Source organism: Myotis daubentonii, chromosome 12 (genome assembly GCF_963259705.1).
Source record: "Myotis daubentonii chromosome 12, mMyoDau2.1, whole genome shotgun sequence".
NCBI lineage: Eukaryota > Metazoa > Chordata > Mammalia > Chiroptera > Vespertilionidae > Myotis > Myotis daubentonii.
Window position 1 is genome coordinate 19,086,046 of NC_081851.1, and position 25,795 is coordinate 19,111,840.

General features: G+C 41.3%; 1 protein-coding gene and 1 pseudogene across 1 annotated transcript in view; both read right to left on the reverse strand.

The window, feature by feature from the left end:
* VWA3B (von Willebrand factor A domain containing 3B) overlaps positions 1-14,049 on the reverse strand; it is a 138,246-nt gene extending 124,197 nt beyond the window's left edge. Inside the window, exons 1-2 of the mRNA XM_059659033.1 lie at positions 13,793-14,049; positions 8,499-8,726 (exon numbers count right to left, since the gene is read on the reverse strand). Coding sequence (XP_059515016.1) covers positions 8,499-8,694 — 196 coding nt within the window. The 5' untranslated portion in view covers positions 8,695-8,726; positions 13,793-14,049. The remainder of the gene's footprint in view (positions 1-8,498; positions 8,727-13,792) is intronic.
* Positions 14,050-20,286: 6,237 nt separating this feature from the next.
* Positions 20,287-21,127, reverse strand: LOC132213755 (PACRG-like protein; annotated as a pseudogene).
* Positions 21,128-25,795: the final 4,668 nt, after the last annotated feature.

Sequence of the window (25,795 nt, forward strand, 5' to 3'; positions counted from 1 at the left end):
TATGGAGTTTCCTTAAAAAACTAAAAATGGAACTCCCATTTGACCCAGTGATCCCACTTCTAGGAATATATCCCAAGGAATTAGAAACACCAATCAGAAAGGATACAGGCACCCCTATGTTCATAGCAGCACAATTTACCATAGCTAAGATTTGGAAACAGCCTAAGTGCCCATCAAGAGATGAGTGGATTAGAAAACTTTGGCACATCTACACAATGGAATACTACGCTGCGGTAAAAAGGAATGAACTCCTACCATTTGCAACAGCATGGATGGACCTGGAGAGCATTATGCTAAGCGAAATAAATCAGGTGGAGAAAGATAAATATCACATGATCTCACTCATTTGTGGAATATAATGAACAACATAAACTGATAAACCAAAACAGATCCAGAGTCAGAGAAGCCTCGATCAGACCGTCAAACCTCAGAGGGAAGGCAGGGGAGGGTGGGGATAAAGGGGAGAGATCAACTAAAGGACTTGTTTGCATGCATATAAGCCTAACCAATGGACACAGACACCAGGGGGGTGAGAGCATGAGCAGGGGGGTGGGTGGGGGGAAGTGGGGAGGCAATGGGGGGATAAGGACACATATGTAATACCTTAATCAATAAAGAAAATAAAAATTAAAAAAAAATTTTTTTAATGCTCAATTGTACACTTTAAATGGGTGAATGGTATAGTATGTGAATTACATCTCAATAAAACTGTTATTTTAAAAAGTAGAAATGAGAATCTAAGTATTTTCTACTGAGACAGACATTAAAAAGATTTTTTAAATGTAAAACAATGCCACCCTTACTAAAATTTTTGTATTAGAAAATATACTTATTTTTCTTAAAAATGTTATGTTGGGTTTGTTACTTTTAAATGAATTAATAAATTTTTTTTAAATGTTTAGTCTTAACTTCCAATATGGTAATTATCAATAGATATAAAATATTCAAATTCTTAGGTTAAAAAGAAGGATATAATATGAAAGTATATAAAGGAAATGTAATGAATTGAATAAAGAAATATCATTAAAAACATTTACATACTAGCAGTAGGTAATCTATTCTAATGAAAATGGCTTTCTCATGGAAATCACAGAGGCCAGAAGGAAGAGGCACAATGTGTTTTAAGTGCTAAAAGAATAGAACTGTCTACCCTAAATCTTACCTATGGAGAGATTATTCTTCAGGAATGATGGAGAAATAAAGACATTGTCAGACAAGAAACTAAAAAGATTTGTTACTAACAGAGCTGCTTTTAAAAAGATAATAAAGGAAATTCTATAAACAGGGAAGGAAATAATAAAAAAAGGAACTTGAAACATCAGAAAGAACATAGTAAGCATAAATATGGATAAATACAATAGCCCTTCTCAAGTTTTCTAAATTGTTTGGTTGTTGAATCAAAAATTAGAGCAGAGTCTAATGTTATTCTCAGAGTATGAAAAGAAAATAATAAATTATATTATAAATGGGGAGAGTAAAGATACATAATGGGAAATATAGTTTCCACTCTTCAATCAAACTTGTAAAATGCTGATACCAGTAGATTTGGATAATTTATGTATTTATAAGGTAATAGCAAGCACAAAGACTAAAAATGCTGTAGGAAGAGATATACTTTAAATATACTATAAATAAATAAACACAGGAAATTCTAAAAAATGTTTAAGTAAGCCAAAGGTAGGAAAAAGAAAATAAATGGAAAACATAAAACAAAAAAATAAATAGTAGACAAGGCCTAACATAGCAAAAATTACATTCAATGTAAACTGTCTAAATACAACAATTAAAAGAGACTGGCAAAGAGGATTTTTAAAATGACCCAACAATAGGCTATCTTTAAGAAACTTGCTTCAAATATGATATATGTAAATAGTAAAAATATAAATCATATAAGTATTAATAAAAAGAAAGCCGTATTGGCTATATTAATATCAGAAAAGTAAACTATAGAGCAAAAAATATTACTAGAGACAGAACAAGACATTATATAATCATCAAAGTGTCAAGCCACTAGGAAGACATAGCAATCCTAAGTATATATACTCCAAACAATCAACTGTAAAATATGGGAAGCAAAAACTGTTGAAACTGAAGAGAAATAGACAAATTCACAATAGTTGGATATTTCAATTGATAGAACAACTAAACAGAAAATCAACAAGAATATTCAACACCACCATCAATAAGCAGGATCTAATCAACATATGTAGAAAACTATACAACAGCAGAAGAATATATTTTACTAGAAGCTGGTGCATGAAAATTCATGCACTGGAGGGGCATCCCTCAGCCCAGCCTGCCCTCTCTCACAGTCCAGGAGCCCTCAGGGGGCAACCCAGTGATCAGGGGAAAACGACACCCCATCACACCTCTGCTGCTGCCACTTCCAGCAGCGCAAGCCTTGGCCGGCCCTGGTTACCTGAGTCTCAGGTGGCCCTGGGCGGCTGTGGGGCTGAGGGGACTGGGGGTCTCCGGAGGCGGGCCCGGCCTTGCCACGCACCTGCCACCCCGGTGGGGCTGAGGGTACTGGGCACCGCCATCTTGTGCTGTGGGCACTGCCATCTTTGAGGGTGGGACAGTCAATTAGCATATTACCTCCTTATTGGCTGTGGACACCACCATCTTTTGCGATGGCATGAGGGTCAATTAGCATATTCCCTCTTTATTAGATAGGATTTTCAAGTACCTACAAAATATATACCAGGACAAATCATACCCATGGCTATAAAACAAAGTTCAAAAAATTTAAAATAACTAAAACCAAACACTTATGTGCTCTGCCCACAATGGAAATAAACTAGAAATCAAGAAGGTAACAGGAAACTCTCCAAGCTTTTGGAAATTAAATAACATGTTTTAAAAAATCCATGGGTCAAAGAGGAAGTCTCAGCAGAAGTAAAAATACTTTAAACTGAATAAAAATGATAATACAACATATAAAAATTTGAGGGGTACAACTCAAGCATGCCAGAAGGAAAATTTATAGCACTAAATGCTGACATAAAATGCGATGAAAAGTCTCAGATCAATAATCTAAGCTCCCACCTACAAAAAGAAGAGCAAAATAAATCCAAAGAAAGCAGAAGGAAATAATCAAGGTCAAGGCATAAATCAATGAAACTGAACATAAAAATAAGAGAGAAAAATCAAACAAAAAGCTGGTATTTTAATACAATCAAAAAAATTGGCAAACCTATAGCAGAATGGACAAAGATACATGCCCTGGCCAGTTTGGCTCAGTGGATAGAAGCAGATAGAGTATCGGCCAGAGGACTGAAGGTTCCTGGGTTTGATTCTGGTCAAGGGCACATATCTCAGTTGCAGGCTCAATCCCCCATGGCCCTGGTCAGAGAGCGTGCGGGAGGCAACCAATCTATGTGTCTCTCTCTGTGTCTCTCCCCTTCCCTTCCACTCTCTCTAAAAATCAGTGGGGGAATATCCTCAGACAAGGATTAATAAGAGAGAGGAGAGAGGAAGAGAGAGAGAGAGAACATGAATTACTGATATCAGGTATGAAACAGGGAATACTAGTATCACTAATGACCCTGCAAACATGAAAAGAATAATGCAATACCACAAACAACTTGACACACATATTAAACAACTTAGATGAAATGAATCAATGCCTCAAAACAAAAATTACTATAACTCACTCAATATGAAATACATCATATGAATAGTCCCATATCTATTAAGGAAATGAACTTGTAATTCAAAACTTCTCCAGAAGAAATCTCCAGGCTTGAGTAGGTTCTCTCAAGAATTCTACTGAGCATATAAGGAAGAATTAACATTCTACACAATATTTTCCAGAAAATAAAAGACACAGAAACACTTCCCAATCCACTCTATGAAGCCAGTATCACTCTGATACCAAAACCATACAAAGGCAGTATAAAAGAGAAAACTCAAGACCATTATCTGCCATGAATACAGATGCAAAAACCCTTAACACAATACCAGCAAACAGAATTCAGCAATATAAACAACTAGAGGCCCGGTGCACAAAATTTGTGCACTCAGGGGAGGGGGGTCCCTCAGCCTGGCCTGAGCCCTCTTGCAGTCCAGGAGCCCTTGGGGGATGTCCAACTGATGGCTTCGGCCTGCTCCACGCGAGGCATGGGACTAAGAGAGCAGTGGGACATCCTAGCGCAGCTGCGCAGGCGGGAGAAGCTCCCTCCATCACTGCTGTGCTCGCCAGCCATGAGCCTGGCTTCTGGCACACTGACCACCAGGGGACAGCTCCTGTGTCAAGCGTCTGCCCCCTGGTGGTCAGTGCACATCATAGCGACCGGTAGTTCAGCCGTTCAGTTGATTTGCATATTAAGCTTTTATTATATAGGAGTATACAACATGACCAAGTGGTGTTTATTCTAAGATACAAGGCTGATTCAATATTCAAAAACCAGTCAATATAGCCAACCACATTAACATCCTAGGGGAGAAAAATCGAAAGATCCTTTTAATTGACAAATTTCAACAAGCATTCATGATAAAAACTCTCAGAAAACTAGGAATATAGGGACCTTCCTCAACTTTATTTTTTTTAAACCTACTGCTAACAAATAGCTGATGGTGAAAGACTAAAAGCTTTCCCCTAAGATCTGAAGTGAGGTAAGGATGTCCACCTTCACTACTGTTATTCAACACAGTTCTAGAAGCTTTAGCCAGCACGAGGCAAGAGAAGAAAATGCAAGACATAGAGATCGGAAATGAAGAACGAAAACTCTCCCTATTTGGAGATAACATCATGGTCTACCTAGAAATATGAAGGAGTTAACAACAGCAGGAACAAACAAACAAACAAACAAACAACAAAAAAACCCTCTTAAAATTAATAAGTTAGGTAAGCTCACAAGTATAAGAGCAACATACAAAAATATCAAGCATATTTCTGTATATACTAGCAATGAGCATATGGAAATAAAAATTTTAAATACAGTGCCACACTTACAATTGCTCAGAAAATGAAATATTTAGTACAAATCTAATAAAACATGTGTAGGACATATACCAAAAATACAAAACACCTGAATGAAGGAAATCAAAAGGCATACATAAATGGAAAGATATTCAGGTCTAAGATGTCAATTCTCCTTAAATTAAAATAAAGCTTTAATCCAATTCCTATCAAAGTCCCAGCAATATTTTTGTAGACATAGACATGGTTATCTAAAAGAAAAGATACTGGAACCAGAGTAGCTAAAACCATTTTGAAAAAGAATAAAGTAGAAGGAATCAGACTATCCAGTTTCAAGACATTCTATATAGTAATAATGTAGCAACAGTAATTAAGACCATGGTCATAGTGGAGAGACAGACACACAGATGCATAGAACAAAACAGAAAACCCAGAAATAGCCCCATACAGTACACCCAACAAATTGTTAACAAAAATGCAAAAGCAATTCACAAGAGGAAGAATGGTCTTTTTAAAAAATGGTCCTGGAGCAACTGGATATCCATGGCCAAAATAATGAATCTTAAACAGAAATGAACTCAGACTGGCCATGAGCTAAATGTAAGATGTGAACTAAAGAACTTTAGGCGGGAAAGTAGGAGAAATTCTTTGAGACTCAACAAGATCCACACAAGAAAATAGTCAACAAATGGGACTTCATCAAAATTAAAAACTTTTACTCTGAGAAACAGAAGTTCTAGATAAAGACAAAGCTAAAGACTAAGAGAATATATCTACAGACCACATATGTGACAAAGGATTCATTTCTAGAATATATAATATATAATAGACTCTCAAAAATCAACATTTAAAAAAATCTAATTAGAAAATGATGAAAAGACATAAACATTTATTTTACTAAAGATGATAAAGAGCAAATCAGCACATGAAAAGATGTTCAACTAGACTAGGCATTGGGGCATTACAGACTAAAGCCACAATAAAATATTACTACACAACTATTGGAATAGCTAACATTTTTAGATGCTGACACACTAAATGCTGTTATAAAGAGGAAAAGCTATCTTTCATAATTACTAATGTGAGTAGTATAGCCATTTTGAAAAATAGTTTGGCAGTTTCTTAACAAAACATTAAAACATATACTTAATGTACCACCTCACAATTGCATTCCTGGGCATTTATCTCAGAGAAATGAAAGCTTATGTTCTATACAAAAACCTGTAAACAATTGTTCATAGCTTTATTTGTAATAGCCCCAAACTGGAAACTACTCTAATGTCTTTTAATGGGTGAGTGGTGAACTGATGGTACATCCATACCATGGAACACTACTCTGCATAAAAAGAAACAAACTATCACCCTGGCCAGTGTGGCTCACGTGGCTGAGCGTCAAAAGGTCACTGGTTCGATTCAAGGTCAGGGCACATTCCCCGATTGCAGGTTCAGTCCCTGGTAGGGATGCCTGGTGAGGCAGCCAATCAGTGTTTCTCTCTCACACCTATGTTTCTCTCTCCCTCTCCTTCTTCCTGGTGGCCACCAGGAGTTAAGGATGCTGGGAGACAGAGGTCTGTATGATGATCAAGGGGTAGCACTGGAAGAGCTTCAGTCAGTCACCCAAACCACTGAAAGTACAGACATAACCACTGAAAGCATAGTGCAGAAAGGTATACCTAAGCCCATTGAAATTTAAATGGAATTAAATGAAATACTAAAAAATATTCAGTTTCCCCAAAAGAAGGCAGGAAAGGAGAAACAAAGGGTAAAAAAGATGGGACAAATAGAAAACAAAAAGTAAAGTGGGAAACCTAAATTTATATCAATTACTACATTAAAGTAAACAAAACAAAACAAACACTATAATTACAGGATAGAGATCATGAGACTGGGTTAAGGAGGCACAGAGAGAGATTACAGGTAGTTTGAGAGTAAAAGACTATAAAGATGCATGCCATGTGAAAACTAAGCATGACAAAGCTGTGGTAATTATATTAACATCAAACAAAGTAAATGTCATCACAAAGATATGACAATCCCAATGTATATGCATTTAGAGCTTCAAACTAAACTGACACAACTAAAAGGAGAAATGGACACATATACTAGACAAAAAAAAAATCGCTAAAGATACAGAATACTTCTATCATACTATCAACAATCTTGGCTCAATTAACATTTACAAATATTATGTAGAAACTGCATAATACACATTCTTTCCAAGTGTGTATGAAATATTCATCAAGACATATGAGGGGCCATAAAACAAATCTCAGTAAATTTCCAAAGACTAAAATCTTCTGTTCTCTAACTCAACAGAATTAAATTAGAAATCCAACAAAAATAAGGTATCTTTCAAAGTCCTAAACCACTTGGAAATCAAACAATACATTTCTTTTTTAAAAATGAATCAAAGAAAAAGTCACAAGAAAAAAAAGAAAATATGTTTAACTCACTCATAATAAAAGCACTACCCATCAAGATTAGTGGGATTCAACTAACGCAGTGCTTGAGGAAATACTTATAGCTCCCAATGACTACATCAGAAGAGGAAAAAAGGCTTACAGTTAATTATCTAAGTTTCTACCTTAAGTTAAACTCAAAGTAAGTAGAAGAAAATAAATAACAAAGATCAAAGCCGATATAAATGAAATAGAAAACAAAAAGTAGAAAAAAATCAACAAAGCCCATATTTGGTCCTTTGAAAAGAGTTGTGATATACCACTAACAAAACCTGTCCTGAAAAAGTGAGAGAAACACAAATGATCAATATCAATGGTGAAAGAGGTGACATCTCTACAGACTCCACAGGCATTAAAAAAATGTTAAGGGAATATTATGAACAGTGTTTTGCCAATATATTTTTTTAAAACACACTGATAAAATGAACAAACTCCTTGAAAAACACACCTTCCAAAATTACCATGATGAAACAGAAAAATATGAATAGCTCTATGTCTACTACAGAAATTGAATTTCTTATCAAACTTTTCCTACAAACAAAACTCTAGGCTCAGATAAGTTTCACTGCTGAGTTCTATCAAACAGTTAAAGAAGAAATAGTGCCAATCATATATATATACAAAAAACTTCAGAACATAGAGGAGTAAATATTTCCAAATAATTGTATAAGGCTAGTATAATCCACTACCCTCACACATTGCCATACTCACTGCTGGAGGGCAGTACTCGTAGGAGTTAATAACCAACATTCAAGCCAATGCATTTAGAAAAAAAATTAGACTACAATGCAAGGAAGGCCACCACAGGAAAACAGCACCCTCTCCCTGAAACTACACATAGTTACTGGCCTCCCTTCAAAAGGGGTTTGTACATCCCAGGGGATAAATACAAAAAATTTATATTTCACCTTTCAAAGAAGAAAGAAGAAAATTAAGCATTACCAATATTTAGTATGCAGATTAACAAATGTACATCTATATAATACTCATATATTGGGGGTGCCAACGTTTTTTTACCCGCAAGGAAGTGAGATTAAAACAAGCTCAGAGACCCGTGGTTTTTCAGGCAGCGTGCTAAACTGGGTTTTCCAGCCAGCATCGCTCTGTGAGTACTCTACCTTCACAGTGTGGAAATCCAATTTGTGACAAAATCTGTTTCAAGTTCAATTTGTTGCTCTTTAGCCCATGCAGTTGGAGCCATTCCTTGGATGAGATGAGACTCTGCTTGGCCACGTCTGTGTTGGTGTTGCTCTGTCCCGCTTGCCTCCGAAGCTGCTGCTCAGCGATGGTAGAAGATGAGCTTGATATCTCCATCTCTGTGTTAGGAACTAAGTCACAGGGGCCTCCTGTAAAGGCAATTGTCAAACTCAGACTTCCTGAAAACTTGGAAACAATATAATATCAACAGAGGATTGGTTTGAAATAAATTACAGTACATCCATGAAGTGGAATTCTGTCTACCAGTTAAAAATTACAATACAGCCCTGGCCGGTGTGGCTCAGTTGATGGGGCATTGATTCCTCATTAGGGCACATGCCCAGGTTTCAGGCTCGATCCCCAGAGGGGGCATACAGGAAGCAGCCGATTGATGTCATGCTCTCACGTGGATGCTTCTCTCTTCTCCCTTCCCCTCTCTCTAAAAATCAATAAACTATTCTTAGAAAAAACAAACACAGAAAACACTGTGTTAGTGCTTCTCCAACCTTTAAACAAATTATCATACAGATGTATATTTGTTGGAAAAGAAGATATCTACATATACTGCTAAAAGATATCCATAAAATTCAACATCCATAGGTAGGTACTCACACACACACATAGAAAAACATTTAGAAAGATATATGCTAAGAGGCTTATAGTAGTTTTCTGTGTGGTGAGAGTGTGTGGGGCTTTTGCCTTTTCTACGTTGCTTGAATTTTTGCATTATTTAAAGGTTTCTAAAACAACATTTCTTTTTATAATCAGAAAAATACAAAGGTCTTCCATTTTGGAAAATAAATAATAATCACTCCTGAACCTTCATTACACACCAGTATTCCAATTATAATCATATGCATCCAAAGAAGGTACAGAGGATGAACCCCTGAGAGGAAACACAGTTCTGCATGTGGAGTGGCCACCTGCGGGCTAGTGAGAGAGTGGGAACCAGACCGAGGCTCAGCGCAGCCAGAACACACGGCCTCACCTTCCGAATGTTCTCTTCTCTAAAACTGTAAAGTTGGATTGACACATTCTGGCTCACATGGCCAGCTGTTCTGGGACCAACTGGCCTCAAGGCAATATTCAACATATTAAAATTATCTAGACCGGCCTAAATATAGCCAATGTGCACAGGAGGAAAGGAGTCTCCAAACCGTAATGCAATCTTAACCCACTCACCACAACTTCAGGAAGGGCCTGACACCTGGGGAAAGAGTCGAAAGCTCTGCTTACTTCTGCAGTCGGGGTGTGCAATGCATATAAATGAGTCCCCTGGACTAGAATACTTTTTAACATGGAAATAGTCCTTTATCCCATCTTTAAAACTGTATTTCCTAAAAGTCTCCCATGAATTTCAAACACAGAAATCAGTTGGACCCAAGCTAGGGAGATTTTTTTGAGAAGAAGTTAGAAGTGTCATTATTAGCAAACAATTTTATGTGTATTCTGGGTAGCATATATTTAATCCTTGTAATAACCTTATGAGGTAGGTAGCCCTATTATTCCCATTTTACAGATGAGGAAACCAAGACTGAAAGAGCTTAACTAAGGTGTTCATCGTCTCACAGCAGGTGATTCCAAACACATCAGTTGCTTGTAGGGTCTAGAACACAAAATGTTCTGTGCCTTTATTATAATAATAATAAAAAACAACTGCAGCAACTCCCATTTGCAGGCCAGGCCCTGAGATGAGCTTTTTATATGTGCTGTATCACAAATTCCTCACAACCATATTTGTCCGGTACTGTTAACACCCAGTTTACGTTTGAGGAATCAGAAGCTTCAAGAATTTAAAGAAGTCGTTCACGACCCACAGCCAGTAAGTGGCAGGAGCAGGAGTCAAAGCCATTTCTTAACCATCTGCTATGGCACAAGCAGTGATTCCAGGAGGATTGCTTTCTCCTAGGGCTTCGGGGTCCTCACTGAAGAGAGAGCAATATAACCTTTATTTTCAGAGCTCAGGATCAACAGGCTTCCTGATTTGTCATTTTCAAGTTTTTAAAGATAATGATTTCTATTTTAAGGTTTATGCAAATTTGTACTGTCCAGATATGTTGAATTCCAAAGGTACACAAACTCATATTATTGGTGAAGATATTGCCTTCTTCCTAAGGGGGCTCAATTTGATGAGAATATCACAAAAGTATTTGGACAGCATCACAGAGTGGGAAAACTGAGAATGAAAATGCTGTGTAGGTCCATGTCATCACAGTAGGTGACTTCCCTTCTCCACCGTGGTGGCACCACCCATGGTCCCTAACTCCCAGCCATACAGGACTTCTGCGTGGATAAGCACTTGACATATTGGAAAGAGCTATGTACAAATAAGTTACTTAAAATCATTGTCCCTTGGTAACTGGGCTTTGTTTCGTATACCCACTTTTATTGCAAGCATCTTTTTACCCTCACACCCCAGTCATATAGAGCTATGACGTTTTGTTTCCTCCTCCTTCCACTCTAGAACCACAGAACATGAAAACAACAAAAGCACAGACTATATGCTTCAACTTTCTTTTGGGGATCTGTCCAGCAAAGACTGATATTTACATTTGGCCAATGGTTCTTACAGACCAAAAGGAGGCTCAGAATAAAGATTTTTTATTATTTATTTCATCATTTCCAATTCACCTTTCTCTTCCCTGAAACATACTCACCCACCTCCTATATTCTTACTAGAGGGAGCTACATGCCCTAGAGCAGCGGTTCTCAACCTGTGGGTCGCGACCCCTTTGACGGTCGAACGACCCTTTCACAGGGGTCACCTAAGACCATCCTGCATATCAGATATTTACATGACGATTCATAACAGTAGCAACATTACAGTTATGAAGTAGCAACGAAAATAATTTTATGGTTGGGTCACAACATGAGGAACTGTATTTAAAGGGCCAGAAGGTTGAGAACCATGCCCTAGAGTAAAAGGGGAACACAGCTACATAAACTATCTTAAGATTCCCAAACTGAATTTTGGAAATTTAAAAGAGGCTTCTGAGCCAAAGGGGTATGTTCTTGATTCCAAACAAAAGGCAATTGAACCCTTTAAGGTGTGTGCCCCAGCCCCTTTTGCACTCACATGACTTAAGAAATCTAAAATTAAAAAAAAAAATCTGGTTAGTACCATTGGATCAGAGAACCTGTAGGAATCATTGACTCGGATCTTGCCTCGGGGTTTTTTAGCCTGAGAATGCCCACATTGTGGGAAGTGAAAACAACTGGAAAGTGGAACTTACCCAGAGAAAACAGAAAGGAGAGAAAGGGCCTCTCCAACAGAAGGGATCCTTCTACTCAGATGGGATGAGAGCTGCTGTGTCAGGGCAAGGACTCCGAAGACCTGCAAGCAGCCCTCCTGCACACGCCCACCCGCTTCCCCACCTCCCGGGGGGGCTCCTGTGGTTCTGCCCAGGAGAGCCCCGGCCTTTGCTTGCACACTTCACCAAGGTGGCCCTGAACACTTGAGATTTGTCCTCTCTAGACTGCAAGAGGATTCCATGACTACAGGGACAACGATCCGAATGTCCTCAGCACAGCACCTCATACATAGCAGGCACTCTGCATGGGTGTTAAAAGTTTAATTAAACTGATCACTCAGAATTGCTGAGAATCCTGATTTCTTTTTCAAACAAGGCAAAGATTGGCATTTCTAACAAGGGTAAGATCAGGAAATTGATATCTGTTTAAACAGAGACATTATTTTCTGGATATTACTATGTTGTTGTTATTATTACTAGTATTATTCAGGATTTCTTCAGCTGAGGTTATTACAAATTGGGGAAAGAGGAACCCAGGAGCAAGAAATAACACATTCCAGTTGAGCGCTGCCCTAAGTGCTATCCCAAGGGCCAAAGCTTGGGGAAACAAGAAGGGATTTCCTAAATAGAAAGAAGTGGGGAGGGGAGGGAGAGGAGGAGGAGGAGGAGGAGGAGGAGGAGGAGGAGGAGGAGGAGGAGGAGGAGGAGGAGGAGGAGGGAGGGAGGAGGGAGGAGGAGGAGGAGGGAGGAGGAGGAGGAGGAGGAGGAGGAGGAGGAGGAGGAGGAGGAGGAGGAAGGAGGAGGAGGAGCAGCAGGAGGAGGAGGTCAAAGTCTGATGAAAGCAGGGAGGGAAGGCAGAATTGGGGGAAAAATAGAAAGATTAATCTGGCACAAGTCCAAAGGCTCCAACCAAAGGAACTAGGTCTGGGCCTCAGGTACGCCGGTGCTGCCGGGGTCTGCCATGCTGGGCAGCGGAGAGGTGGCCACGGCTGCTGAGGGGAGCACCTGCGGACGTCCTCACGGCTTCTGACAGTAGGCCTGATGGTAAGAGGCTGAGGCCCAACGCACAACTTCGAGTCTGTTAATTCTATTAACATGTCCTATACTTCTGCTTTATTATCAACACCCAAAACTTCCTATATCCTTGTTAGCTTCTGAAAAAGAAGTCTGGGCTAAGTGGATATATCTTGTGATTAATGTGAGTTTTGAATTTTGATTGTTCCAAAAATAAAGCAAGCTGGGATGAGGCCCCGTGGGTGCCCTGCTGTAACACCCTACCCCCACCCCCACCCCATTCTCTGCCCTTGAGGGGCAGGGCTAGGCCGAGGCAGGGAGACTGACATGGGCTGTCCCGCGGATGAGAAAATAGGGCCAAGAAAAGATAATCTGAGGATAATTGGGGTGCTTTAGGAGGAAGGTCATTGCTGGGGAAAAACAAAACAAAAACAAGATTAAAGGAAAACTACCAAGTGGAAACGAAATATCGGCTTTATGCCCATATAACAGGAGCCAAAGAATGGGGCTCGTCTTGGCGGTGCGCGTGCAGAGGCGCGGAGGGAGCCGGCCTTTCCAGGACGGAGAGCAGGAGAAAGTCAATGCAAACACATGGCCCGTGTTTAGGCTACTCCTGTTCTGATAAGTAAGTTCCGGTTCTCGCATTACCTCCAAAGCCCAGACTGCCTTCGCCTTCCTACTTGGCCCCTAAACAGAGAGGAGCTCGGGGCTGGCGGCCCCTGGGGCTGCGGGCCAGGCGGAGGGAAGGGCTGTGGGGTGGGCGGGCGGCGACCAGCTTTCCCGCCCGGACCCAGGTACCAAACCGGCAAGTGAGGAGGCGAGTCGCCGAGCCTCTCCGGGCCGGTTCTGGCATCGGTAAGTAGGGACAGTCCAGCTCGGAAACTGAATTCCCGAGGCTTCCCGGAGCCCCGCGGAGGGTCTGACGTGGAGGGACCGCATCCCACACTTACTAGACTTCGGTCAGGTGACTGGCAGGCGGTTCCGGTTCGGCAGCCGCCCTCCCATCCTCCCGCGGGCCTCAGACCCGAGAGCACGGGAGAGGGACGCCTCCCTCTAGGTGACAAGCGGCGCCTTCCGCGCGCGAAGCGTCCATGCTCCTCGCCCAGGACCCCAGTTGTTCGATGTCCCTTGTGACCGAGTAGCCGCGTGGCCAGAGGATGACCACGGCGTGGCGGTTGCTAGGACAGCGCCAATCACCGCGCGGCTCCCGGACTGGGGGCGGGGCCAAGAGCCGGGGCTCGTGGGCGGGGCCGCCAGGGGCGGGGCTTCCAGGTGGGTTCGGGCGGGGCTGTGAGGGGCGGGGCCAGGAGCCGGGGCGGGGGGCGGGGCTTCCAGGTGGGTTCGGGCGGGGCTGTGAGGGGCGGGGCCAGGAGCCTGGGCTGGGGGCGGGGCTTCCAGGTGGGTTCGGGCGGGACCCGGAGCCGGGACTGGGGGGGCGGGGCTGTGAGGGGCGGGGCCAGGGGCCTGGGCTGGGGGCGGGGCTTCCAGGTGGGTTCGGGCAGGGTCGTGAGGGAGCCACGGAGCAAGGTTCCCACGCCAGCGGACTGGGAGAATGGGACTGTCCTCTGCGTTTGCTGTCACCGGGGAAGTCAACAACGGTAGCGAACATTAAATAATATCATCAACAAACGAATACACAGACCAGGCAGGGTAAGGGACCTGGCGAGAGCAGTCGTGGGGGAAGGCGGGAAATAAGCCCGTCAGAGAAACTAAAAGGCCATATGATCTCATATATGTGGAATCTAATGAACGAAATAAACTGAGGAGCAAAATAGAAACACAGGCTTGGATAGGTGGAACAGAGTGATAGATGTCAGGGCACGGGGACTGGATGAAAGAAGGCGAAGAGATTAGCCAAAGAGCATATATGCGTAACTCATACGCACAGACAACAGTGTGATGATGGCCAGAGGGAAGGGGAGGCGGGGCTGGGCGGCGGTGGGTAGGAGGGGATGGGGACATCTGTAATAGTGTCAACAATAAAAATAAATTTTAAAAAATAAAGGCGGGGAGGCCAGCACATTGTAGGAAACGTTGCCATTAACTTCTGTACTCACTTTTCAGCATGCAGAGAACTTACTTTTTAATTTTCATGTCAATGCTGTAAAGAGAGATTTTCTTCGTTTTACAGTTGAGGAAAGAAGCCTAGAGAGCTGGGGCCCTTTGGGTTACTCAGCCTGCAGGAGGGTGGAGCTGGGACGGGGCACCTCCAGCTGCAGTTTTGCAGACTTGCAATTTTGGAGGCAGAGGCTGCAGTTACCAAAAGCACTCTTATCTATTGGATATGAGAATTCCTATGGGCATTACTTTCTTCATTCAGCTTTATATATAACATTTCCGTTTTTCCTTATCAAATAAGCAACGAGCTTAAAATATATGCCTGTGATTTTTTAGTCACACAGAAACAAAATTGTACTTAAGAAAAGCTTCTTTAGAAAAAGATCCCACAGGCAAGTATTGTTTTTAGTATATTGGGATATTAAGCTGTAGTTTACATTTTTAAAACTCAAGAAGTTTAAAATAACCCTATTATTTCTAGGGATTTGAGTCAAAGATCTAAGGCAGCATAGTTAATTTAAGAACTGAATAATTATACCCCCAACAGGGGTTGATTATTCCTGCGTTCTTTTAACACCTTTGTAAGTAAAAAGTACTGAAAGCTTTTATCTCAGATCACAAATCCTTCCATAAAGTTATTTGATTGTGTACCATTGGCCCTGCAAATGACACCTGTCAGCCTTATCACCACCACCACCCCCCAAACAAACAAAAACTCAACAGCGCTGAAGATTCTGTTCAGAAAGGAGAAAACAGCAGCTATGACCGTATTTGCCAAGGCCACATCACTCCCTGCTGTCCACACCTGGCTGGACTAATATTCCTGTCACACGGGTGGCGTAGAGCACGCAGCATCCACACAGCAGACCCACCGCCTCCACACTCACACCAGGCACCCACCGCCTCCACACTCACACCAGGCACCCACCGCCTCCACACTCACACCAGGCACTCCTGTCCCCACCTTCACCCCATGCATTCTCCCTTCCCTGGGACACTTGCCGCTTACATGCAAGTAACTGCAGAAGATTTTGTTTCTGTCGGTTAAGTTTATGTGCCTATCAGCATAAGTTCCTATCAAAATGTCAAACTCTACTTAAATTGTAGACAGATAAAAGAGCAGAAGTCTAGGTCTTTTTAAACTATTGCAGAGCTGATACGAATGAGTTCAGCTAGCTACAGGATGGTTCACCTCATTTTTGTTTGTTGACCAGATTAAGAATACTTTGGAATAAGAATACTTTTAACATAGTTATATTACTACTGTACTGAACTTTAACAAATTTTTTTAATTTACTGTTTACAGATCATTTGTATCCCTACCCTCAACCTCAGTAATTGATATTTGTCATATCAGACCCATCCTTAAAGTAATGTCTAACCTGTTTACCACTCAGGACCAGGTTACACTTTCAGTCTCTTTGCCCACTGCCCACAACTCAAACAAAACCTCCAGCAGAGAGACTAACCTGGTCCATGCCTCTAACCACAGATGCCTTTACTCAGACCACCCCTTCGCCTGGATTAGCAAAACTTGGAAGCCACAGCCCCAGGCCTTTCAGGGTCAGCTCAAGCTCTTCTCTCTTCACAAAGCCTTCCATGACACTCTAGCCCCAATAATTTCTCTCCCCCTGTCCAGACTCCACATCAGTTGTCAGTACCACACCTGGAACTGCCTTATGACAACTCTTACATTGTTATTTGACCTTTATGCTGTTTACTTTTCAGGTTGAATCCTTTTTCTTTTTCATTCAACAAGTCTATCCCTGGCACTACTTGGCCTTATGGGCATGATTAGAATTTGGGGGGTTGGAGGACAGGAAGGGTAGTAAATGAAATAAAAGGAAGAAAAGCAATTTCCCTAAGCCCACCACAAAAACTGGAACCAGAGAACAGTAGAAAATTCTTTCAAGGCTGTGTACTAGTATGTGTGAGAAAGTCTGATATGGAATTCACCTCCTTCTGAAGAGGAAGGACGAGAACAAGGAAAGTGGGGAAATAAAGCAATGAAATCAGGCAGCAGCCGTGGGTGAACCTTGGTTGGCACTGTTGGTCCAGGGTGTTTGGCTGCCGGAGAGAGGCAGGGGGAGTGAGGGAAGGCAAAGTCTAAACAGACACTTGTATATCTTGTCATGCTCTTCAGTTCAGCATTTACTATTTGGGGAGTGAATGCAGGCCTATGGTTCTCAATCTAACACCTTTTGTGAGGGATGGAGCTGTTAGGTATAACTGTTCTACCCTTGACACTTCAGTGATGATCAATACTTAAAAGTAATAGCTAAAATTTATTCAATGCTAGACAATGTTCTAAGCACTTTAAATATACCACTTCATTCAATCCTCTTTAAAGCTCCTTGAGGGAAATACTATCATTATCCCCATTTTATAGATAAACTGAAACACAAGAGTAAGCACCTTCTCCAAGGCAGCTCAGCTAGTAAATGCTGGCTTTGGAATCTGAGCCCCCGCAGCCTGCCTGGACACCCTGCCCTCTTAATCATATGCTGTGTTGGTCAGTTGTTGGCTTTAGTTTTCTCCAAAAGAATTATTTTGCCATCTGTGATACAGTGTTCCTTTAGAACTGGATATTAATGCCACAATGAAAACCTTGCTGGATGTGAAACCTCACACTTCAGTTTTAAACAGCATAAAGCATTTTCTAATTACCCTTCTCCCTCACTTCCTGTTAACCAACACCTTTGCAATGCGGCATTGCTTCTAAATGAACTGGATGCCTTACTGTCTACTATTATATCCCAATAGCTAAATGAAGAGGAATTGAACAAGAATAGTTTATTTTAACAAAAAGTCCCAAACACTTGAAAATTTAAAATTACTCTTCAATATAGACACTTATACTAAAAGCTGCCAAAAACAATCCTCCTTGGATGAGATTTGGTCTCAAGGAAATGATATTCAGGAATGGGCCTGGATCTTGCCTTGGCTGGTCACCCTCTTCCGGTGGCTCCTGGAGAGAGGAGTACACACATCGACGATGGCCATGGGCAGTAGGCATCCCCTTATTTTAGGCTCTTCTAACCATAGTGCAGGGTGATCTGGTGACCCTGTAGGGACACAGGGCTTAGGCACAAGGCTAAACTCAGGAATTTCTACCAACTCCTTGCCACGCCTGAAGGGGCACATGTGTGGTGCTGCTCATGTGGGAGGAAGAGAGAGAAGAGGGTCTGCCCCCCAGAAGAGCTACACCCTGGTTCGGCTGCCCTGTCCCTCTTTGAGAAAGACCTAAGCACCACAGGGAGAACCACACCCAGGCGGATGTCCTCACGCTCCTAAACTCATCACCATCAACATCCTGGAATCTGACCCAACTAGATCAGCATTCCCACTTGTTAAGGACTGAAGAAGAGAGAGGAGAGAAAGATGATAGCATTAGAAGGATTAGGACATTCTCACTGATGAATCTAATTATAAAAATCTTAGGGAAATACCAGCAAATTGAATTTAATAGACTATATTTTAAAGCATTATTTTAAAATCATCAAAGCACATAACTTTTTGCCCAGGTTACCTTGAGCATACACAAGAGTGTTTCTGTAATGGCAAAATAGTGGAAACCATCTAACTATCCATTCATAAGGGAGTGGTTGAAATTATGGCATTATTGGGATACGATAGCTGTTCAAAAGAACAGTTTATTTGTTATATTCTAGGAAGATCTCCAAGATATATTGTTGAGTGTTTCAAAATCAAGTTGTAGAACAAATACATGCAATATTGTGCATTTTATGTTAACACACAGACAATTATATTGATGCATTCATGTTTGCTTCTACTGACAGCGTACTGGCCAGAGCGTCATATGACCCCACCTAACGACGAGGAGATGGGGAAATATGGAGAGCACAGAATAATCCCTGGGCAGTGGGCATTTCTCCCAGCTGTATGCGCCAACTTAGGCTTTTGGAGAAAGAGTTGCACGCACACTCTGCTTCCCGCATGTTATATATACGTTACCTGAGAAAATGGAGTGGAGGACAAGTTGCCTGGTAGAATGCGGTGGCAAGGGCATGTGAAATCTACAGAAAGCTAGAAACACACACAGAGTTCAGCTTCATCTGAAACTATATACTAAGATGTTCTCACTCAACTAGAAATGCTGTCACAAAGATAGGGTTTATAATATATGTCAATGGCTTTTGTAAAATGTTAATCCTATATAATAAAAGGCTAATACGCAAATTGTCCCCTTGATCGGGAGTCCGACCGGGAGTTCAACCAGGGAGTGGGCCGGGCTGGTGAACCATGCCCAGCCCCTCTCCCCAGCTGGTTCACCCCGATCAGCCCCAATTGGCGGGCAGGCCGGACCCCACCTGTGCATGAATTCGTGCACTGGGCCTCTAGTATAATAATAATTATTTGCAGATTATCTTCTGATCAAAGAATTAACCAGGTTCTTGAGTCATTAACCAATAGTAGAAGGAGAATTGTTGATTTTTAAATGAGTTTTAAGATTTTAATTTCTGAATCTGTTTATGTACTGAATTCAGACTATAAAATGAAAAAATAACATTTACTTAAATACACTTAACACCTAAAGTTTAGGTAGTTTTAATGAGTTGTAATAAACATGCTTATAAGACAATTATACATTTACATTTTTTCTTAAACTAGAATACTCTGTAAAGAAATTTTCCCAAGCATTGTACATTAAGTACATACTTACAAACAATAATTAATAGTAACTCACAAATGTCCCTATTTTAAATTTCCATAGCCTCAATAAATATAAAATCAAGAATGGCAAAATATATAGAAATAAGTGTAGAGCTACAAACTGATTGCAAAAGGGATGTTATAAATAAAAGGCCCTAGAAAATAAATACAAACACATCTATTGTAAACCCAATAATGGGTGTTCACACAAACCATAGAAATTTTAAAAATAACCCCCACAAAATTTTACTATTATAGAACTTTTAAAAATAGCTTTCCAGCTTCAGCAGGTGTGGCTCAGTTGATTGGGCACTGTCCTGTACCCCAAAGGTTGCCAGTTCAATTCCAGTCAGAGCACAAGCCTGGATTTTGGGCTCAATCCCCAATAGGGGGCATGCAGGAGGAAGCCAATCAATGTTTCACTCTCACACCGATTTCTCTCTCTCTTGCCCTCTCCCTCTCCCTAAAAGTCAATAAAAAAAATCTTTTAAATAGCTTTCCATCATTAACCATTCTTTTTTGTTGGTGATTAACTTTTACTATGATTCAGCAGAATTGTGTATATTCATCTTAAACTAGTAAATTAACGAGTGGCAGCTATAATTTACAAAAGAATAAACTGAAGTGAATCTTAAAAAGTTCCATAGTTACCCATGATGAGCGTTTAACACCTGTCACCAGGTAGTTAGAGGATTGTTGTCAGTTCCCTTCATCAGCACATGGAGCAGAATGTTGGAATTTTAGTTTTGATGGCGATAAGGTTTCCACTGGGAAGTAGATGATTCAGATGCTTATTTAGAGAAGGACCAACAGCACTTAATCGTACCAGAGCGTTCAATCCTCTGTCCAACACCTCGTCGCCGGGATGGACCAGAGCTGCCAGGACTCAGGCAAGGAAGCAAAGGCACAGTTTTTTAAAAAACAAAAAATGTATCTTTATTGTTGAAAGTAACACAGATGTACCCCTCCCCCCCCCATTGACCCCTTCTAGCCCGCCCTCTCCCCCCACCCAGGTTTTCACCACCTTATTGTCTGTGTCCATGGTTATGCATATATGCATATAAGTACTTTGGTTAATCTCTTCGCACCCCCCTAAACCCCCACCTTACCTCGGAGGCACCGCTTTTTCAGGAGCACCTAAAAGTAATTGTCTAAAAGCCTCCTTTGACACAAAGGTATAAGGATGTCTAGTTTCTCTCAGACCCTCAGTTAAAGTAATAAAGAGAGGATCAAATGGAAGATTTTCAGGTCATTCCCACTGTAATCTGTTTTACTGAACCGTGGACCAATCTACAGGGAATACCGCCTTTAAAGAGCTGCAAATGCAGGAGGAGCTGTGACTGCTCACCACAGTTTAATTGTTTTAGGAGTACGACTATCACTTGGCCGAGGATGAACTTTTCCTGCAGACTCTGGTTGACAATGAGGATTCGCTTCCTTGCTCTGTGGTCCTGTGTTTGATTTATACTGTCAGACTTGATGATGTTCTTTGGTCATAATTAGCTGTCACCCTTTCTCAGCTGTGCAGCTCCATGGCACTCCGATTTCTGCATGGCTTCCCCTTCACGCCTCACACCAGCCACCACCCTAGATGGGGCTTTCGACCGGCGCCCACTCCCACAACAGCCGGGCTTGGGGGGAAATGAAGCTTCATGTGGTCCTCAGATCTGGCGGTGCCTGGGAATTGTTGACTTTTTACTGCAGTAAAAGTTTGAACAAAATTCCTAGAAAGTCATTCTCTCAGTGCCACTTTTTGTCTTCTGAAGTCCTCTTCAAATGGAAGGATGGTTTTAAAAGCATACAGCAGGTTTCTCCCCTCCCTGGAGAACTTCCAACATCGTGATCAATGCCAGCTGTCATCCCTGGCAGAGCTGCAAGCCTTAGTCTTTAAGATCCCAGTGCCTTTGGGAGAGGAGAGCAGGAGGCGGGAGGGGAGGAGAGATGGAGCGGGAGGGAGGAGAGGGGGAGGGGAGGGGCAGGGGTAAGGGCAGGGAGAGGGGAAGGGGCGGAAGCTGCAACACCAGAACTGGATTTTCAGACATAACGCCCCAGCAGCCTCTCCTCTGAGGTGTCTCACAAATGTCCCCCTTTCACCACACCCCAAGTTAGGGATTCCTGGTGGCACTGAATTGGTGGCGAAGACCTTCAGTTGACACACCTGTATCAAAAAAATTTAAGAAAGAACACCTTTACATGAGACAAGTTAAAATGAGATATGTGAGCTCTATTATTTTTATTAATGGTTCCTACATTTTCAATTAACTGGTTAACAATTAGCCCTAATATCTTGAATAAAAGAGACTCAGCTATAATAAATTTTGTTTCACTGGACAAAAGAAGTAGTTAAAGAAAAGGATTGATGTTCCCTAGTTAAAAAAAAAACAAAAACGAAAAAACCTACAAGAATTTATTATATTTTCCAAATGTAAGTAACCTGATAAGTGAGTTAAAGTAGCCATTGGGAGACACTGGATGAAGGAAACAAAGAATTTCTCTACTGTTTTTGCTATTTTTTTGAATTTATAATTATTTTTAAATGAAAAGTAAAAGAAAAAAATACAGAATGTTAAAGTGCAGCGCCAGGAGAGACCCCCCAAAAGTTTCCACCTTCTCTTTCTGGTAGAACCACAGAAAGTTGTCTGCTAAACACAAGGAGTGAGGGACAAGGGAGGCCTGCTCTGCATTCAAGATGAGAAATTAGCAAGTTTTAGAGGAAACAGCATTTCTGTGCCCAAAGGAAGCAGAGCTGTTACAAAACCGTAACACTGTAGCCTGAGGAGGGAAGAAGAACAGGAACCTGGTAGTAGTAAATCTTAGCAGGAGATGGAACTCATTCTTTTTCTTGGATTGTAAGACTCATCTGTTAATTTTATACTGTCAGACGCCATACTGTCAGACTTCAAAGCGATAGTGGCAGCAGCACCCATTTCAATGTCCATTTCCAGGTTCTGATTATGTGCTATATATCGTTATGTGAAACAATACCATTGGAGGATGGGGAAATAGTACAAGGAATTCTCTGTACTATTTTTTTTTACAACTTCCTGTGTCTATAATTACTTAAAAATAAAATTAAAGCCCAGACCAGTGTGGCTCAGTTGGTTGGAGCATTGTTCTGTAAACCGAAAGGTCGCAGGCTCAGTTCCCTGTCACAGCACATACCCAGGTTGCAGGTTCAATCCCTAGTCGGAGTGCATATAGTAGGCAACCAATTGATGTTTCTCTCTTATGTCAATGTTTCTCTCTCTCCCTCTCCCTTTCTCTCTCTCTAAAATCAATAAAAACGTATCCTTGGGTGAGAATTAAAAAAATAAATTAATTCAATTAAATAAAACTTAAAAAAAATAAGGAATATATTTCAAAGTTTATATAGTTGACTTGATAAACTTTTGCTCATTATATCTTATTCTTGACAGAAAAAGAACTGTAATTTATCTGGGATGTTGGATCCATTGTGAAGACAGATGCATTTGGGGTAAATGTTGGGCCTGTTATTGTTAAAGTATCATCTTTAAAGTATCGAAATTTTCCCCATCACTATAATAAGGATCATCATAAAATATTTAACAAGAAGCACTTTTTATACCTTCAGGGAAAGACAGACCCAAGAAAGAGTTTCCTTCTGCATATCATAGCCAGAAATCTAGTTTCCAGTGAAGAAATAGCCTGTGATTGTTTCTGTTTTCTCTGCAAAGGGTTTCAAAGTCAGATTTGCAGGAAACTTCTGTACACATGTGTAAGCCTAACCCTAGACCAGGGCCTGGCTGTGAAAAATACAATGTATGGGGTGCCCGAGAATGTGATGGTCCCCAGATACTATTGTTATCTCTGGGTACTCAGTGTTCCTGGTCTCCATGGACATTTTTACAGCCAGGCATGCAGCTTTGTCAACACAAGGGCCATCTCTACACCTTCATTTGGACTTGAAATGTTACCCTTCTGAGTCACAAGCTGAACTCCCACAGAAATCTGCTCCATCTGCCCTCCTCTGTGTCTGACTGCCCCTTGCTCTGGAAGCATCCTTCTTTGTTCCCTGTGAAGACTCACAGTTAAGGGTGGGGGAGATTTTGCAGACGGAACAAGTGGCTGTTCTGTTGCCTCATTTGGAATTATAACAAGACTTCCAGTGTCTAGTGAGCATTGTCTTTTAAAACAGACCTCTCCTGAGGAGCAGGATTGTTTTGAGAAAGTAGCTTTTTGTAATGTGTTCGATGGCATTGTCTGGCAGTCACTTGTGAAGTGTGTTTTAGCTGATGCTTTCAGCTGGCCTGGTGCCCTACAGCTTGTTTACTGCAGTGGTACAACGTGTGCTCTTTTGTCCCACTGCAGTGGGACTCACACAGGGTGCAGCTTACTAGGAATGGAGGCCCTTTCTGTGACCTTGATTTTACACTTGAGCCCCTAGTCACAAGTCTTCCTTTTTGAAAGAGAATAAACAAACCCTTTATCCTCCAAGATTTGTAGCTATCCTATATAATAAAAGGGTAATATGCAAATTGACCCTAATAGCAGAATGACCAGAACGACCACTCAACCAGTCACTATGAGGCGCACTGACCACCTCTTGGTCCCTTTCCCTGGCCGGCAGGCTCCGAACGCCCAATGGAGAATGGAGAACTGGGGGTGGGTGGCGGGGGACATGGGTAGTGTCAGGCCAAGACCCCTGCCCCACCAGTTGCTCCACACACAGAGGGCGACCCACAGGGGAGGCAGGGCCCGCGAGCGAGCAGGAATGGCCAACCTCTTGGTCCCTTCCTCTGGCCATCAGGCTCCAATCGCCTGATGGCAAACAGGGAACTGGAGTGGGTGGCAGCAGGGGGCGGGGCCGGCTGCAGGCAGCAGGGAAATATGGCCCTGATCGCAGACCAGGCCTAGGCACCATACCCACGCACAAATTTCATGCACCGGGCCTCTAGTATGTGAAATAATAGTGTCCTATCTTCCAAAATCTACTTATATGAGAAGTCAGAAACCCAACCCCTTCTGAGGTTTCATTTCACTTAAGTAAATCCTTTTTGAGGTTTAATTTCACTTAAAATGTGCATTTTGTTGTTGCAGATATGGTCTAATACTTAAATTCACATAACTAGGCACTGTGCAATAGGGATAGAAGTAATCAAATCAAACACAGTCTTTTCCCTTAGGAAACTTGCACCTAAATTATAAAGTCATCAATACATAAAAAATAAATATATATCAAATCAAGGTTTATAATGGTGTAAAATTGAAATCAACTTGAGTTTTAAATGAAAGGACTCAGTTAAATAAATTGTGGTATATACAAACAAACCATTAAAAATGAGTATACAGACACATTTAATGACTTGGAAAAGTTGAAAATAAGTGCAAACAAAAGATCTAACATATTGTGTCCTAGTATAAAAGTCCTAGAAGGAAATATAAATAATTGTAGGTTATTTCCAAATGGTATGATAGTAGGCAGTTTTCCTTTTCTTACTTTTCCTTTTCGTAGTTTCTAAGTAATATAATAAATGTCCATTTATTTTATAATTTGAAAAATAACCATTTTCCCCCATTATTGCAAGAAACTACATCCTTAGTGTTATTTATGATATGAAAATCTGATACTAATCAATTCTTTTCTTTGAGAATATGGAATTGTTTTCAATTCATAAGCTATCTCTGGAAGGAGACTCAAGACTGCAATATTGGTTACCTCCAGGGAGGGAAAATGAGAAGATATTTCAGTAAATATTGTTTTAAATGTTCTGAATTTTATGCCATACAAATGTGTAGGCTATTCAAAAAATTTAACTTACAGCTTAAAAATTAAAAAATTAATCAGTATTAACTGAAAGTCATCTTTAGCAGTCTTAATCAAGTCCTTGCCTTACTATGGTTGGCAAGCCTTTGATGCCTGAGACCTCAACCAGCATATCCAATGAGGGCTTTTCCCACTCACTCACTACAAGGAATGCATAAGAGGACTGCACTTACCTAAAGCAAGGTCATGGCTGGGAGCCTGACTGTTGACTCTAATGTGGTCTGTAGGCTACCGTTGACAAAGCAACCTGTCAGTTTGCTTTGCTTGCTTCACAGTTGTTGATTCACTGGGGTAGAGAAAAGAAGGGGTGAAGGAGAATCATTGATTTAATTGTCTGGGTAAGATATGTTGACCTCAATGATCTAAATTGAGCATAGCCTTAACACCATTACTCTAGTGGCCATACCAGATCTTCCCACGTGTTAGGTTTCTCTAT